We start from the raw sequence: 18207 nt of genomic DNA, 5'->3' as shown, positions 1-18207 counted from the left end.
GGGAGAAAAGCAGGTTTGTTTAATCAGAGCCTCTACAAGCTCCTGGGCCTCGTGGGCCCTGCTGCTAGAGAGGGGCCCCACCTACGAAGAGTCCGGAAATTATGCAGCTCCTGTTGGAAGCAGGGACTGGAGAATGAAAGAACCTACTGCCCAGCAGGGCAGGGAGGCACCTTCCCCCTTACATAAATCACATGGCTCACTCCATGGTAGCACTGTGACAATCCAGGATCAGTCTGTGTGACTAAAATAACAGAGGTGTCAGACCAATTAGTGTCACTAGACCGGAGGGAGAGAGGGAGGGAGAGACGGTTGCACTGACCCCTGGCCAGCCTCCCCTCCATTCTGTGCCTGCACCGGTGGGGGTGGGGGGGCTGTGCTTGGGGTGAGGTGTGCAGGTGCCGATGGTGCCTCCCTCTCGGCCCAGGGCTAGAGCTGCTCCACCAGCTCCACAGCTCTGGTGCTGGCCTCCTCCAGCCTGCTGTACTTTGGCTCCTTCCTTCACCCTGGCCCCGAGGGTCCTTGATGTCTCACATCCTGAGCTCCTAGGGCAACTCCACTTTCCTAACTGGTGTAGTCTCCAGGCCAAGCCCCTGATCCTTCTGGTTGCCCTACTATGCTCGGCTTTGCTCAGCCTCCCACTCCTGCCCCTCCTGGCCCTGGTGCTGGGAGCAGAGTTGGGGGGTGGCCGTGTTTGTTGCTCCTGCCCCCACTCCAGCCAACCCTGCCTGATTTGCTGCCCACTGTCACTGTAAGTCTGGTCATTACCATGGCTCTTGCTGCCTACTCACTCTGCCAGGCCTCACCAGCCCTGCTTGCCTCTTGAAGATGGGTTAACTCTGTGGTCCTGTGGTACCTCCACATGACCACTTCCCTGGTCACCCTTTGCTGCATGGCGTGTGTTTTTTTTTTTCATGTCATAATTACAGGCAGTGACCCTGACTGGAGGGCAAGAAAGTGTGTTTGGTGGGCACGGTGGACTGGTAGTGTAAGGCCTAAGCCCTGGAAATGGCTCCCAGAATAGTTTTGGCTTTTACATGCTTCCTCCTGTCTCCTTATTCCCCACTTAAGCTGGGGACTCACCTTCGCAGCCCTGCCTTCCCCCTCCCTTCTGAGTTCTAAGCTGAACACTTCCCCTTGAACATCTTTTCTTCCTTGATTCCCGAGTGCCACCCCCACTGCCCTCCAGCTGCAGTCAGACCATGACATTTACTCAGCAGACAGAAGCAGCCTGGCTGTTCTTTATTGCCTCTCCCTTGGGCTGAGAGGGGAATCAGCACAAAGTCCTTCTGGAGACCCAGGCCCCACAGCAGGACCAGGAGTGAAGAGGGGCTGGGCTGGCAGCCCTGATCCAGTGTCGGGGTCGGGGAGAAATGCGCCTGTACCTTGGTTGTCTTGAGGCTTGAAGGGCCTGCTTGGTTGTGACCAGGGGGCCAAGGAGGAACCCCGTGCTGTGGAGAAGTCTCAGGCTCACATGGTCCAGTAGGTGTAGATGAGGGTCAGGAGAATAAAGATGGCCACAGAGAGCAGCATGTTCTTCCGGTTCTCCTGCCGAAGCAACTTTAACTCCTTCTCTGGGAGGAAACAGGAGTGAACAGGTAGTTTGGGCTCATATGCTACTCTCCTCTGTCTGCTTTTCTCACAAATGGGCACATACATTACTCTGAGGGGCAGACGTGTTCCTTCCCAGCTTCTCCACTTCCTTATCTATAAAAATGACTGTCCTTGATCTGCCCAGATTCTCACAACCTTTTGGCTACAGATCCTGGCCCAAAGGAATCCCACCACGCAATGCTGCTCAGCCGTTTCTCTTCAAACGCAGTGAAAGTTGAGGATGGAGTATGTGAGGGGGTTATCAAAAAGGCCACACCTGAAAGCCAAGCTAGGTGTTGGCATGGCATCACCAGGTGAGTCCTTTGGGCTGGGGGTGGGGGCTACGTGGTGCTCATCCTTTCAGGTGTTCTCATCTGGTCAACTAGAGACTCGGGGGAGCTGGGACTTTTGGGGCCTGACGCTGGAGCGGGTACAGGGTGGGGCCACACCATCAGGGCTTCCAGTCCTGCCCCCTGCTGGACACCCAGCTAAGCAGGAACCAGGGACACTAAGAGAAAGCAGTTTGTACCCACAAGGTGGTTGGGCTCGCCTCTAGAGGAGGCCAGTCCTATGGCCACACTGAATCCATTCATCCCCTCGTGTGACATGCAGGTGGGTGGTACTGAGGTACCGTACCTCTCAGGGAAATGGGGTTGATGCTGCGGCTGTAAAAATTGCTAGGCTTAAGGAGCACCTGGGTAGTTCGGTTAAGTGTCTGACTTCGGCTCAGGTCATGATTTCACAGTTTGTGAGTTCAAGCTCTGCATCCTGCGCTGTTAGCGCAGAGCCGGCTTCAGATCCTCTGTCTTCCTTTCTCTGCCCTTCCCCGGCTCACTCTCTCTCAAAAATAAACATTAAAAAAAAAATTGCTGGGCTTGAGGCAAAATGGATATCCCACCCCTACTTGTATAAAAGAGTGGGTATGTACCTGTAAATCAGCGCTGGGCAGGCCAGACTGAGATTGGGGCCCATGCAGGGGTGTGTATGTGCTTACAGTGTTGATTCAAACTGGTCCCTCTGGGAGGTTCCCTGTCACCTGGACTGTTCTGGGGCTGATTCTTGGCCAGGTCTGGTCTCTCGGGGAGGACAGAACAGAGAAGTCTGATGAGCCTCTGTAGACCATGTTCCTCTGAGGTTGGCTGGGGCAGGGTGGGGGTCGGGGTGGTACCAGCCACCCTCCCGCTCTGCACCCTACCTGGTTCTACCTGGCTCTGCCCCCAGTGCCCAGAAGGTGGCAGCATTGCTCCACCCACAGTAGCCCTTCCTGCTGCCCAAGTGGGAGGTTCATCCTGGGATGGAATGGAGGGGAAGGGGGGGGGGGGTGGTCGGAGAACAGATGTCCCAAGTCTGGGTGGATATGAGAGTCTCTTCTGGACCTGACTACAGCCATTCCCCTTCATCCCACAGAGGAAGAAGAGGCCCGTAGGCCTCTCCATCTCCCCTGGAACAAAGAAACAAACCTGCTCTCCTTCCAGGCTGCTGGGCCTACAGTGGGTTCCTACAGCCTCGGTGGAGGGGCAGGGGGGGATGGCTCCCTCCCAAAGAACCCTCTCGATCCCCATCACCCGGTGGGCTCCCTGGGCCTGGAGGATGGGGCTGGTACAGGAAGGGAACTTTCTTACCATAGTTAGAGGCTTTGTTCATCAGGCTGTTTTTCTCCTTCTCCAGAGACTTCCTGTAAGGGGAGGAGTATTATGGCTCAAGCCTTTTTCCTTCCCATCTGAGGGGCAGCTGGCACACCGGGGCATGATGGACAAGGAGCCCAAATCTCCAGCGGCAAGGAGTAGGGCAAATGGAAGCTCAGGGCCAGGTCCCCAGGATGAGAATGAGGGGCCAAGGGCAGATGCCTTACCTGGCCTCTGGGCTCAGGTCCGTCCCACAGAGCCTGGAGTTTACAGCTTCCAGGTCTTTCCGACACTGTGACAGCTTCTCCTCCAGCCCATCGATCTGAAACACACAGCACATGGGCAGATAGAGATGGGTGACAGAGCCTTTTAACTTTCAAAACAGTTGGGGTCCTCGGATAGGGAGGAAGGGGCCTCTAGGAGTCTTCCTGGACAGTACCCCGTCCCCCCAGCATCTTTGTTTTGCCGCCCTCTACCTCCACACAGTACAGCCTGAGCCCCACTGCAGACAGCTATGGGTGTGGTGCAGTTCCCACAGTTGCCCTGCTTCTCTGGACCAGGCATGGGTTGGGGGCCGTCAGAAGCAATCTCCCTGTCTTCCCAGGACGCATGCCGGCCAGGCTGACAGCAGGAGTGACCTGAGACAGTCCTGGTCTAGGAGGGAACAAGGCACTGCTATGGGAGGCCCTGCCTTTCCCCAGCACTCCACACACACGAGGGATGGGGGTTAGACATACACAGGCCAAGAAGCAGAGGTATTTCTTGCGTTGACACACTTAAGGTAGTTTTAAGTTGTAAGAATATATATATATTTTCCCATGAGAATCAATAAAAATCACGGACTGTAAAAAAAACACAGCTCAAAAACTTGTTTCTGACTTGGTTCTTGTGCAAAAACATTGCCTATCATCAAGGTAGCTATAGCTTGTGGGGCAAAGTAGCTAAGCTCCTCAAAGGCTGGCTGACAAAGGTATCAGTCCCCCCCCCCTTTTTTTTTTAATTTATTATAGTTTCAGAGTCATGTTCTTTTTTTTTTTTTTTTTTTTTTATTTTTGGGACAGAGAGAGACAGAGCATGAACGGGGGAGGGGCAGAGAGAGAGGGAGACACAGAATCGGAAACAGGCTCCAGGCTCCGAGCCATCAGCCCAGAGCCCGACGCGGGGCTCGAACTCACGGACCGCGAGATCGTGACCTGGCTGATGTCGGACGCCCAACCGACTGCGCCACCCAGGCGCCCCCAGAGTCATGTTCTTGGGGAGATAATGTGAGTTGTAGGAAAATGTTTTCTAAAATACTGGACTGGATCGTTCAAGCCTGATTCCTGGTATCATGTATGTGGCTTTGAAAGTTCATCTCTGTCCATCTGTCTCCAGGTGTCTAATCTGCCACCTCTCTGGGCCCAGGTCTGTTCCTGTACGTCTGCCCTGCTGGAGGCAGCCTAGATTTCGGTGGGTGGGAAGATTCAGAGGGCCCAGTGTCCCTCAGTGGCAGGTGACTGAATAGTGCCTGGGGCCCCATGATGCTCAATTTTCCATCACATCCCTGGAGAGGGATAGCAAATATGACCTCTATATGGGAGGCTGGGATCCCCAAAGGGAAGGACTTTTTCGAGGAGTCAGACTGGAGCACCCCTCTCCTTAACTGGTCTCAGCCAGTTCTCTATCCAGTTCCTCCTGGAGAGGCCCCTGCAGAGACAGTGATCAATGATTACAAGAGTCCCAGGCAGGTGTTCTGAGGCCTGTGTTAGGAGAGATGCACTTGAAGCCTTCTGCCCCTCTCCCTGGCCAGCACCCATCCCAGCCACCTCTGGGTCAGCCACTTTGCCTTGTCCCAACGCCTAGCTCTAGACATACCATCTATTCCCTTCCCTACAGCCTCAGCCACCTGCCAACTGCAGCTCCAGAGGCAAGGCCCTGTGGGAGGCAGCAACTGAAGAGCCCTGAGTTGATTGCCTGGTTAATTGTGTCATTTCTCTGCTAATGGGCACCAAAGGAAGGACTGTCCTGGGGAACAGCCCCAGCCACGAGCTGGGGACTGTGCCTTGGGAGGCCGAAGGCTGTCCTGGAACCTGCACTACAGGGAAATAAGCACTGGGCAGTCAGGCTCGGAACAGCAAGAGCGTGACGTGGTGGTCAGTGGAGCTGAACGAGAACAGCAGGTGGTGTAGGCCACCATGCAGCCCCCTCTTCCAGCAGCACCCTCAACACACACAGCCCAGCTCCTGGGGCCCTGAGACTTGCTGTTTCCATCCCATGGTGTGCAAACCACAATCAGGGCACCAAATTCCACGCTAGGTCCCAAAGCTTAGTTCTTGAAGTGCTACCTCCTCCACAGGCCTTCTCTGCTACCCTTGACTGGAGAGGTATCGCTTCCTTCCCTTGGCTCTCCTAAGGCTGACTGCACACGATGTCATCCCAGCTACGGGTGTCTAAACCTTACCTTCCTATACTCTGGGAACCCCTAGGGCAGATGTTGTAAACTTGTAGCCCAGGGATCAAGTCTAGCCCAGACTGGCCCATTCCACTTGCAAGTGTGACTGCCCGGCTCCTAAGGATGCCTGACTTTGTAGCTCCTATCCTAGAATGGGGGCCGTCTGCTTCCCCTTTGTGATCACCACAAAGCCTGTCCTGCTGCAGTCTTTGTGTTTGTAGCCACGGAGGAAGGACTGCAGTTGAACGTGGATGGGGCCGAGGGGCTACAGATAGATCTAGGCCTCATGTAGAAACTAGAGCCTGAAACCATCCCTTAGAGCTCACTCTTGCGTCAGATGTCTTCCTGCCACTCCTTGGGCCAAGTCCTGGTTCAAATGTCCCCAAGCAGGCTCGGTATTTCCACGCCTAAACATCTCTGGAAGGCTACCGGGTGCCCAAACAAGTGGTAATTGGCCCAGAACAAGACCGGGAACTCACGCTAAGCAAAATCTTTAAATTGAGGTTGGCAAACCACAAGTGGCCAAGCCAATCTGCTGTCGTGCTCTGGGCAGGGCGTGTGGAGCTGGCAGTAGGAGGCCTTTATCTGAACAAGCCCAATTTATCTGCAGTTCCACTGAATATCCCCACTTTCATTTACCACTTTTTAATGAGGCTTAAATGGACGAACACAAATCAAGGTTTTAGGGACTCAAGTTCTAACCTCCCTCTATGAATATTTATGTCCTGCTGACAGCTCTCTCTGATTCCCTTCTAAATAGCAAGTTCCCCCCCTTTTTTTTTTATAACCCAGCTGCTTGATGTGGGCCGAGTGAGGGGAGGCTGAGACTGTCAGGAAGCTCTTCAGTAGGCCACAAACCTGTCCTCAGAAGGTGACTCTGCTGGCAACCACCCTGCAGCATTTGCTGAAGCAGGAGGCAGCTTTCAAGCAGCTTGATAATGGGTGCAAAGATCCAGGGTGACCTGGCTGCAGAGAAGGCAGGGAGGGAAGGTCAGGACGCAGCTTTTAGTTATGACTGGGGTCAGGAGTGGTGGCTACAGAGTGGGACTGACTCAAGATGGGCCCAGAAGTCGGGGAGAGGACCTAGAAAGTGGGCCTTAAAGGAAGCCTCTCATTGGGTTTTCAGTCAACTCACAATGACACTCTCAAGGTGGATTATTCACCTTGCAGGTTCCCCAGTGCAAATCTATAATCCTTGGTTAGCTTTCTCTCTGCTGCCAGGCTAAAGGCAACAGAGGACAATACAGCCAGGACAAGAGAGAGGACAACAGGGTTAGGACCAGAGTAAAGAGATGAATGTCAAGCAGATTCTAGAAACATAGGGTCAGAGCTGGACAAGCAGTTGGGAGCCCAAGTGCCCAGAAACCTGAAATTGTGGTTCCTGAAAAGTGTCGTGGTAAGGAGTGTGGGCTGTGATCAGGTGCCTCAGCTGACTGCTCACTTGCCCTCTAAAGGACTTCCTTAATTCTGCACCTATTATTCATGTGCAAAACAAAGTTAATGTTTCATATTTCAAAAAAAGCTGTTGTCAGAATAAGAGGCAATACATGTAAGGTGCTTAGAATAGTGCCTAAAAGTTAAAGAAGTGTGTGCTATCGCTATTAGCAGAGAATGGCTTTCACTGGATCTTCGGAGAACAAAAAGGAAAGTGAGTTAATGTGAGGTGAGAGTAAGAGGAGGAGACAGAAGTGGGTGGGGTGTGTGATGGAGAGGAATCTCCACTCCTCACTGGCTGGCAGCACTGGGAAGGGGAGACCCTCTAGCTGGGATATGGCCATCCTCTGGGTCTGTGGCGGGGTTCGGTGGGGGAGGGGGGGCCTGCAGCACAGACCATCAAAACAGCACTGCCTCTAAAGGCTGGCCCACCACGCTGGCTTAGGACACAGCATGCTGGGAACCTCATGTTCCTGTCTGAGGATGAAGCTGGAAGCGTGGGGCTCTGGAGCCAGCACCAACCTGCTGAGGCTGGGCCCAAGGGTAAGGCCAGAGCAGTGCCTAAGGGCAGAAGAGATTCAGGTGTGGTGTGGGCACAGATGGGCCTCTGAGGAGACATGAAATGGCAGGCGGACCCTGGCAGTTGGAGACCGTGTTTGGCCACACCATGGGCCTGGCATCCAGTTAAGCCGAGAGCAGGAATGTGAAGCCCCGGGACTAAGAAAGGGACTGTCAAAGAGACTGGACTGACTCAAATAGGAAGAGAAGGTTACACTCTGGAGGCCATAGTGTCTCCTAGGACTCCTGCCCAATGGACGATATAGGGTCAACTGGCAAGAAGAGCACGGCTGGCCCGAGGCAAGCTCAGGTACTGAGGCTTTTCTGGAGCTAAAGGGGACAACACTGCTGGCTGTGACTGTCACAGGCAAAGTGGTAACAGCCAGGGGGGTCTCAGACAAGGCACTCATTTAGACACAGTGTGGGAGCACAGAGTGGATACTGATGTAAAATTACATTAAAAAATACCAAGGGGCGCCTGGGTGGCTGAGGTGGTTAAGTGTCTGACTCCTGATTTCAGCTCAGATCATGTATGATCTCACAATTCGTGAGACTGAACCCCGTGTGGGGCTCCGTGCTGGGCGAGGCGCCTGCCTGGAATTTTCTCTCTCTGCCCTTCTCCTCGCATGTGTGTTCCCTCTCAAAATAAACATTTAAAAAATGCATTACGTTTGTATTCAGAAGACCAAGTGTCCATTTTCATACAGGGAAAAAGAATACTGTAAGTCTTTGAGATGACGGTCAGCCAGTGAAGCACAGATATAAAGGGACACCAGAAGTCAGAAAGGCGGCGGTGTGAGCTATCCGTTAGCTGTGACCTCTGGCACTTCACGCAGAGTTGAGGACCTGGAAGGTGTGAAAACCTGTGTGCGGCAGTTCAGTGGACAGAGAAGTAGGTGGGGAGTGTGCAGGGTGTCCTGGTAGGAAAGTCTGTTCTTATCCCCGAGACCAGACCATGGGGACTATGGGTCTGAGCCCAGGCAGGAAGATGCAGAGGAGGAGGGAAAAAGAAGTATGTAAGGTAGGGAGGCAGAAGGATACAGGAAGGAGTTGAAGGTCCCAGAGGCGGTCCTGGAACCAGGGTCCAGGAAGGGTGTACTTGAACAAGAAAGCCCACAAGTGATTCCATGGCCATCAGGATGAGAACCGCTGTCTTTCTGATGCCCCAATCATGGATTGGGGCATCAGAGCCCAGAGTCTGGGGGGCGGCTTCGAGAGCGGGCAGAGGAGCAGGCTCAGTGAGAAGTTTAGGACCAAGGATTCTCCACAGAGCGGGGGATGTTTCCTGCACAACAAGGTGAAGATCTGAAGTCAGCCCAGCAGTCAAGGTCAGCAGAGACCAAGTGGGGCCACTGATCCTGTTGGCAGGTGCCAAGGGAAGAAAGGGCTTCTTCATTTCCAGTCCTTGGGGGCAGAGTTCCTGCAGCCTCTTCCTCAAGTGCCCTTCAGATGCGACTGAGTGCCGTGTGCTCTGTGTGCCGCCCCGGCAGTTCAGGAGCCCTGAGCCAGCTAAGAAAAGCCCCTCTGCCACCTGACTTGGGGAATAACACCTTATTCTCAGAGCTTTCGGGAAGTCTCCCTGGGGTCCTATAACGCCATAAAACCACTGTGTTAAGAGAAACTGTAAAATTCGTCTGAAATCCCGTGAGGCACTTTTTCAGGCTCCAGCGTGGAGCCTCCTGGAATCGAAACCCTGAATAAAGCCTCTTTGGGGACGGTGAACCCGGGTGCCAGCTCACGCATGGGTAACTGCCCAGCACGCTGGTCGGGTCAGGCCCCACAGGGGTGGGGGAGCAGCCCCAGGTCTGGCTGCTGCTGGGCCCTGTGCACAGCTCATATTCTGCTGACAAGCTTGAGCCACAGGCCGCCGCTTCCCTGCTGCAGGTGTTCCTACTGAAGGTGGCTGAATGGTGCTCCCATGAGCATCCTGATGGCCTGGGAGGTGACTCCCTGCCTACCCCAAACCACCGTCTAGGGCCAGGCTTTCTTCCGGGAAAGGGCAGAAAGCACCCTCAGGGCTTAGCTCTGGGTTACAATGCAGATCACTCTACTTTCTGGTTTGGGAAGTTATTTCTGGTTTTCCCAGTCTTGCTCTCAAGAGCTTCTGGCCAGTGACTGACAGAAATTGCTAGAATAGGTTAACCTCCGAAGTCAGACAGTGGTCACGGGGCATATCCCACACCTGCCTGGCCAGGTACTTGCTAATAGAGAGCATGGTGTCAAGGTATTAGATGGCACAGCATGAGTCAGAGCAGCTTCTGGAAGCCAAAAGTCCATGCAAAACTAAATCACACTACCAGTAGCAGCCAACACTTCTATAGCATGAGCTATATTCCAGGTTGTTCTGAGCACTTCACTCACGGAATGCTTACGATAACCCTATGAGGTGGTCCCCCCTGTCTGCTGGGAACATGCTCCAAGGCCCCCAGTGGATGCCTGAAACCACAGATACTACTGAACCCTATATATATACATATATGGTGTTTTTTCCTATCCGCACATACCTATGATAAAGTTTAATTTATAAACTAGGCACAGTAAGAGATTAACAATAATAGTAAAACTATAACAAAAGTTATGTGAATGGAGTCTCTTTCTCAAAATATCTTACCGTATGTACTGTATTCACCTTTCCTGTGATATGAGATGACAAAATGCCTACGTGATGAGAATGATATGAAGAAGTGAATGACGCAGGCTTTGTAAGGGAGCATTGACCTGCCTGCCACCTTTTGACAATATGTCAGGAGGAGGATCATCTGCTTCCAGACCGAGTTGGCCGCAGGTAACTGACATCACGGGTAAGGGGGATCTCCTGTATTCACCTTTTGCAGATGAGGAAACTAAGGTCATGGAAATGAAGCCATTTGTCCAGGGCTACCCATAGGGGAACTGGGCAGTCGGAGTCTGTGCTGTTAGCTGCCCCCCCCCAACCCCCAACGAAGAAAGCAGAGAGCTACCAGCCCGAAGCCACTCAGCTCCTGGGCGTAACCTCCGCTCCTTGTACCCCAGGCTAGGCAGTCTGAGATGGCTTCGTATATGCTACCGATGTCGGCATCAGCTCTGCAAGGAAGGGACTGTCCCTGTTGTAGAGGGGAGCAAACTCCCGGTGGGGAGATTTTAAGCAAGGTCATGTAATTGGGAAGTGGCAGAATTGGGGATCTGAATCGGAGTTTGTCTGCTTCAGAGCTTATGCTCCTTCCAATACTGCAAGCTCTTTCTCCAAAATCCCTCATGAAAACATTCATGACGAAGAAGGGTTCTGGGGAACAAAGTCATCCCACATCCCAGTCGAAGCCAATCTAAGCTTGTTGATCTGGCTTCAACAGATTCTCTACTCTGAATAATCTTGTACGAGGGCTTTGTTTGGTCTCTGTCCACGGAACAGATACTCTCGGTGAGGGAAGAACCTGACTGCAATCTGCTTGGAGACAGTAAGACAGGAGCAGAGCGCCTGTCCTCATGTTAAAGGCAATTACCCCCGCCCCCACCTTCCGGCTTCTTGAACATCCCTGGCACCCTCCCCCAGATGGCCTAAACTGCCACAGCACCCTCCAAAATTCACACAAAAAGACCCAGTTTCGAGAAGGAAAAGGTGGGCTAGTTAGCCCTGACAAGTCCTTCTTTCCCCAGTGGGGGGCAAGGCCTTTCTTTTCACTTGCCAATTTACAGCCCTGAAGAGGGTGTCAGTGGCTTCGCCTCCAGCCCCAGTGGCCCGGGAACTGGATTTCTGGAATCATTTTCACACATCAGGGAGGCCCTGGGACATTTATTATAATGGGTAAAGAGGCCAGAACACCTGCACAGATGGTCTCTGGCAAGAGCACTGGGGCTTTCCATCTGAGGCCGTCAGACCACACAGCCAAGTCACATGGGGGTCACGGGCCTCGATTTTCTGGGTGACCAGCCTCAAACCCCAAAGGGCCGGTTACCCTGACACCGCTTAAGGGGTTTTTCTGTGGAGGTGGCTCAGAAAACAAAAACCTCACCCATGGCTCCCCAAATCATCAGAAGTTTCTCTCCCAGGCTGAGCAGATGAAGACAGTAAACCCTCCCAGTTTTTAATCAACAAACAACTTCCAGGAAGAGCAGAGAGCCAAAGGGCTTGTCATTTCTCTGGAGAATCGCCCCCCACCCTGGGTCAGGATCACGAGGGGCCCTGCGGAAGCACACGGCAGCTCTGAGATCCTGCGAGACCTTCTGGCGTGCTGAGCAGCTCTGCGAGGAGAGCCACGTCAGTCCCGACCTGAGGCCTTCAGCTGTCCCCAGGCCAGAACGCTGTTTGGGGTTTGTTTTCGCTTCTTTTCCCCCAATATATGTTTTTTGATAAATTAGCAAAAGCTTCTTCATCGCTGAAAGGCTCAAAGCACTGTTCAAGAACTGGCATCCACCCCATGCCTTATGAATTCATTAATTAAGATGCTGGCAAACAGCCACTCCACACATGCTGACATCCAGCCGTGTTAGGTAATGAGGTTTTAGTCTCCTGACCCCCGTCAAGTGGAACGGAGCCAGACACGGGCTGCCGAGAGAAATCACCTGCCCAACGGCAACCTGTCGCTTGCGCCTGGCAGCAGGTGAGGCTCATTTAATGGTCAGTGGCCCTTGAACAGTCTCCGCACGCCATGAGCCTCTCTCCCGGCCCCTGGATGGGAGGCGTCCAGCTGCCTGCCCCACCGTGGCCTCCTAACCTCTGACCAGTGAACCACTCAACGGGGCCCAGACGTCAGGGGCGCGGGTTCAAGTGCTTCCTCCAGCCACTCAAGCCAATTCAGTAAATATATATTGACGATCCACTAAGCTGCTTCTTCCCCTTGTCTCAGAAAACCGGTAGGTTCCCCTTAGCCTTGTACACAGCCTATCCCAGTACTGTGTCTTCACCTTTGTGCCGCAGGAGGTAATGAAGGGAGCGTGACCGCAGGCAGGTTGACCTGCGCGCAGGACTAGGGCAATTGGAGGCTCCTCACCCCTCCCCTGACCTTGGAATGTACGTTCTGCCCACTGTTCCCAGGACACAGCCTTGAGAGACCAATGTGTTGTGGAGACCATCTGGACAGCATACGTGACTGAACCCAGTTAAGGCCTCTATACAAACTTAAGATTTGGCAGGCGGGTGTGGAGGTCTACTCACCACCCAGGACAAGCCTCATAGGTGAATTCCCTTGCTTATTAATTTTTTTAATGTTTTTATTTATTTTTGAGAGACAGAAAGAGAGAGAGAGAGAGCGTGAGCAGGGGTGGGACAGAGAGGGAGACACAGAATCCGAAGCAGGCTCCAGGCTCTGAGCTGTCAGCACAGGGCTCAAACTCACGGACTGCGAGATCACCCAAATCAGGTGCTCAACCCACTAAGCCACCCAGGTGCCCCTGTTCCCTTGCTTATTAAACCTGCCACCTACCAGTCTGGAGTGGCCTGCCCCTTTCTTGGGTCTCTCTCTGCCCTCCAGGTCAGGGGGCTGTTTGCAAACCAACAACTTGGTGCTTCTGCCCCTCTATGCCTGCTGGGAGTTTACAGCAGTGGCTTACATCGAACAAGTAATTACAATGTCAAGGTTCTTTCCTCCTGGTGCTCATCCTGTGTAGGCCATTTTATCCCCTCAATTTACCAACTCTCCTTACTCCTCAGTGATCCTGACCTCTTTTTCTGGTAAGGATTCCAGTGAATTCTAATGACTCCCATTAACTTTCCTTCCCTATAGCAGATATTATTAGTTGGCCAACCCAACACTGATTCCCAAACCCCTCTTCCTCTGCCCACCTCCATTACAGAGGTTAGAAAAGCTCAACAGGTGCTTTCCCAGACTCACTGCAGCTAGGGGTGGTCATGATCCAGTTCTGGCCAATGAGATGTTCCAGAAGTCAGCTGGAAGACTCCTGGGACAGCTTATGCATTGCTGATAAAAGGGACAGTGTTGTAGTTCCTTTATCCTTCTTCCTGACTTAAAAGTTGGATATGATGACTGGAGCTGTGGCAGCTACCTTGTGACTATGAGGAAATAGCTAAGAGAATGCAGAAATACCAGCCTTGACTGAGCTTTTGAACCAATAAATGCCAGGGGACATTTACCTCCAAATTTGTTAGAGAGAAAAAAGTATATTCCTATTTACTTAGGCCATATAGGTCAGTTTCCTGTACCTTGTAGCAGAAAGTTTCCAAACTGACAGATTTTTGTACTGGGGACCAGATCTAAGCCAGTTATCTCCCTTAAGATGTCAGCTAGGACACCACACATCTGTTAAGACCCACTGGCTGTTGAAACATCTAAAGACACCAACCTGAATGGACGGTGTAGCTACAAAAGAAAAGTATAGTGACCAACAGCTCATTACTGTCAGACATTAAAAAAAAACAGAAACAGGTTTTGTCTCAGCCAAAATCCTATCAGTTTAGACTGAAACGCCACCTTTCCCTCCTTCCACACATTAAAATCAATCTCATCTGAATGCTCTCTCATTATGCAGAATTAACTCTCAGAAGCTAAAACTCATAGCCAGTCTTTTCCAACTCTGAGATCTTGGAAAGTAGCAAACGGGTTGGACAAAAAGACCTTAAGAGGAGACACAAGCAGAGGCGGCTAGGAGGTGTCTTGGTTGTCCTGGGAGGTGACTGCCCAGTACAGCTGGCCCAAGCCAGTCTTCGGGTGAGAACCACCAAGCAGGCAGTGGTAATTGCTTCATTACAACAAGTGGAGACTGTTTGCAGGTGCTGAGATCACTCACTTGTGGGGTTTTATTGCACTCGTCAGATTAACAAACATTTTGATTAAATCACCACTTCACTGGCTCTGAGCACATGACTTTTAATAAGAGGACAATATCCCCTGCTACTGAATATCAGTGCACATTCAAAACTCAGATCTGCTGGTGGCAACAGAGGAACAGGTGGGGAGACAGCCAGATGCCAAGCTTTTCCTAAGGTGCACAGTTACAGATCTGGAATCTTAGAATATCCAAGCAAAAAGTAAACTTAGAGAACAAGATCACATATGTAAATAAATCAGTATCGACAAGATTTAAAAAAAAAAAAAAAAAAAAGGCGAACGTGAGCAGTAAAGACACCAGGAGAGCATATGCCCACCAAATTTGAAACATTTTAGAAACCTGTGTCAGCCAAACAAAAACATCTGTGATCCGTATTGGGATCACGGTCAATGAATTTCTAATCTCCGGTTAAGTTTAAGGCCTTCATGCCACAGAAAAGGAAACTAAAGTCCAAATGTGGGGCCTAAGCCATGATGGAAGGTTGCAAAAGAACTACAAAGGCTACTCGTAAGAGCGCTGTTTGTTGATTACCCACCCTGAGCCAGGCGTGAGCTAGGCATTTCACACATTATGGTCTCATGTGAGCCTCGAAACCACACTTGAGGTAAACTGCAATCTGCAACAGAGACTGTAGGCTGTTCTCTAAACACACTAGGCCCTTCTTCCACAGTGATGGGGCTGTAGCTGGGCATGCGGCCTCCTGGCCAATGAATGCATTTCCCAGCACCCCCTTACAGTTAGGTGAGCTCTGGAGTCTTAGCTCGCATCTTTGCCAACCGAAAGTGGGCGCTCTGGGCCCACGACTCTTAAGACAGTGATGTTTATGCTTCCTCTGCTCTCTTTCCCTGCCAGTGGACACATCAACGGGATGTGACTTAGTTTCATTCATGAGGTGAAATTAAGGCACTGAAGAAGGGCAGCGTCACAAGATGAGAGGAATATGGCAGAACCACTACTGCCCTGGTACTCTAGACCAGGGATTGGTAAACTGTTGGCCTGGGGGCCAAATACAGTCCCTGCCTTTTTTCATAAATAAAGTTTTATTGGAACACAGCCACACCCATTAATTCACATATTGTCTATGGCTGCTTTTGTGCTAAGACAGCCTAAGCATGGTTGATGCTTATTCATGGTAGTTATGTTCTATTACGGTTACTGCCAACAATGAATTAGCAAATACTGAACCAGGTTAGATTCCTGTGAGCCTCTGGTCACAACAGTTTTATCAACTGATCAATACAAAACCTTGTTTTTTGTGTTTCTGTTTAGAGACCTTATTTAATATATATTATTGATTCATTAACATCGAACTCAGAGCCAACAGCACTATAACTCATCTCTGAACAAAGCTTATCTAACATATATTTTCTCTGGAAGGCAAATACAGCCTTCTTGTGCTTTAGGAAAAGTAGATAGCACTTCGGTGCTACACGTGAGGGCCATTTTAAACAACAAAATCACCAACAAAAAGCACAGAGACACAAAGAACATGGCACTACACAGACCACAAAAAAGACCCATGTTTACAGCATGAGATGAAATATGAAGGCAGAGCACTGCTTTGTTCGACCTTAGCTGGGCCTCAGGTGACTCCAATTTTTCACCAGTTTGTGTAGGAATTACTGCAAAAGCATTGCAAGTACTGATCTGGGGGTCACGAATACATTTTAGCAAGAAGGCAAATTCACAAAGACAGAATCCATGAATAATTAGGATCAACTATAGTTGCAGCAGAGACATACGGCCCACAAAGCCTAGAAATGTACTATCTGGCCATTTATAGACAACATCTGCCAATCCCTGCTCTGTCCTATTAGAAAAAAATAAACTTTCTGAAGCCACTGAATTTTTGAATTTCTGTTACAGCAGCCTACTATGTCCTAATGCAGGTTATAAAGTCTATGCTCTTCCCACCACACAGTGCTACCTCATTTTTCCAATCATATTCTCTTCTAGAGGGAGGTTCACATTTCCATCAACCTTTTTTTCATGCCACGGAGGCTAGTATTTCTCAAGAGGTGGTATAAAAAACCTTCTGCATCGGCATGGGTGTGTGTAGCTGGTTAAAAATGGAGCTTCCTGGGGGTGCCTGGCTGGTTCAGCTGGTAAAGCATTTGGCTTTCAATCTCTGGTTCATGAGTTCAAGCCACCATTGGGCATGGAGCCTACTTAAAAAAAAAAAAAAAAAAAGCAGATTCTTTGTTGAAAATACACACCCAAGTCCTACTGAATTACTCGGGATAGAAGACGATTCAACTCTCCATTTTTAACAGGCTCGACAAATTATTCTTAATACATTCTAAAGTCTGAGAACTACTTACTGGTAGTAAGTTCAGGAAGACTATTACCCTGTATCTATCTCTCTTGCACTGGGACAGTAATCTAGGGAACTGTAACCCAGAAGAAACGAGATGCATTAGAGGGCAAATCACCTGTGCTGATTCTCAGCTCCTCCACTGCTTCGACCTGGCCTCAATCTGCAACCTCAGTTTCCCCACCTGTAAAAATCTCACAGGCCCAGAGCGAGGACTGAGAACGCAAATGAAGTACCATGTAGCAGTTAGGTGCTCAATATGCCTCAATCTTCTTTCCCTTCCATATGCAGTCAATTATTTTTAAGCTCTTTGGGAGGAACTTCATCATTCCACAATTCTCTACAAAATCCCACAGATCGCCAAAGTAATTTTCAAGCTACAAGCTTCAGCACCCCAGAGGGAAAACTTCCTATCTCAGGAGATATTTAAGCCATTTAGTAATATAGTAAACGGTATGGGCCCCCTCACTTCTGCCGGGGTTCCCTCATCCACAGGCATGCTTTTGGGGTCCCCCTCACCTCCCAGTGCCCGCCCCTTTTACGTCCTCTTCAGTTACACGTTTTCACTACGGCCTCCTTATTTCCGTGTCCCGCCCTCTTTGGGGCTTTCCCTTCACCCCTACGTCTCTTCCCCCCTGGAGGTCCCCTCACTTCTGGTGCCCCCTCGGACTTTCCAACTTGCCTTTCCCTCAGCCCGCCCCTCATCTCCGGGCACCCCCTCGGACTCTCTACGGCCCCTCACGTCCCTCGCCCGAACCCGCGTCACCCTCACTTTCTCCCCTCACCCCTCCTCCAACCTGGAGCCGGGCCGACCCACTTCCCCGCCGCGGGGAGAAGGCAACGAACGACCCGGCCCACCCCCCATTTCTCCCCTCACCTCTAGAGCGACGCCCAGATTCTCCCGCTTCTTTTTGGTCATGTTACTCGCAGGGATCCCCCAGTCATTATTGGACGCACCCACTGGCGGCACCACGCATGAGCAAAAATCGTGCTTCTCCCTCATTGGCCGTGGCGGCGGCGGGGGGCGTGGGGCTGCTGGCGGTCACCATCTTATTGAGGGGCGTGGCCCGCTTGGGGCGGCCATGTTTATGAGGGGCAACCTCTAATTTGAGGTCTCAGGCTAGGGGCGTGGAGAGGATGGCTAGATTGGCCCGTGAGGAGCAATGGCCCACCCTCTAGGGAAGGAGTTGCTCCTTTTCTTTCTAGTTCAAAACCATTTCGCATCTTTTTTCACCGCATTCCATTCTATTTCATTTTATTCTGTTTTTGTTTGTTGGTTTTTTTTTTTTTTTTTGAGAGAGAGAGAGAGAAAAAGAGAGAGAATCCCAAGCAGCCTCCACACTCAGGCAGAACCCAACTCGGGGCTTGATCCCACGACCCTGGGATCATGACCTGAGCTGAAAAAGAGTTGGATGCTCAACTCACTGAGCACCCAGACACCCGTATTTCATTTTTAAAAAGAGCTGGTGGGAGGTGACTGGGTGGCTTGGTTG

General features: G+C 51.2%; 1 protein-coding gene across 1 annotated transcript; it reads right to left on the bottom strand.

Annotated features, from left to right (window-relative positions):
• Positions 1–1205: 1205 nt before the first annotated feature.
• CCDC167 (coiled-coil domain containing 167) lies at positions 1206–17660 on the bottom strand. Its single transcript, XM_047101385.1, has 4 exons — positions 17592–17660; positions 3443–3537; positions 3213–3265; positions 1206–1571 (listed from the first exon to the last, which is right to left on the bottom strand). The coding sequence occupies exons 1-4, from the start codon at positions 17631–17633 to the stop codon at positions 1468–1470; spliced, it is 294 nt and encodes a 97-aa protein (XP_046957341.1). The 5' UTR covers positions 17634–17660; the 3' UTR covers positions 1206–1467.
• Positions 17661–18207: the final 547 nt, after the last annotated feature.

The sequence above is a fragment of the Lynx rufus genome, unplaced genomic scaffold, assembly GCF_022079265.1.
Source record: "Lynx rufus isolate CCGP_SWC_20201006 ecotype Redwood Valley unplaced genomic scaffold, mLynRuf1.p SCAF_6, whole genome shotgun sequence".
In the NCBI taxonomy this organism is placed as follows: domain Eukaryota; kingdom Metazoa; phylum Chordata; class Mammalia; order Carnivora; family Felidae; genus Lynx; species Lynx rufus.
This window is presented reverse-complemented; position numbering and strand designations above follow the sequence as displayed.

What these genes read in the sequence shown, in the direction of transcription:
- CCDC167 (XM_047101385.1), bottom strand. Translation starts at nt 17,633, where the DNA reads ATGACCAAAAAGAAGCGGGAGAATCTGGGCGTCGCTCTAGAG. An exon ending in ATCTGGGCGTCGCTCTAGAG is followed by an intron (nt 3,538 to 17,591) that starts GTGAGGGGAGAA and finishes TGTGTGTTTCAG; the next exon opens with ATCGATGGGCTGGAGGAGAA. An exon ending in GAACAAAGCCTCTAACTATG is followed by an intron (nt 1,572 to 3,212) that starts GTAAGAAAGTTC and finishes GTTTCCTCCCAG; the next exon opens with AGAAGGAGTTAAAGTTGCTT.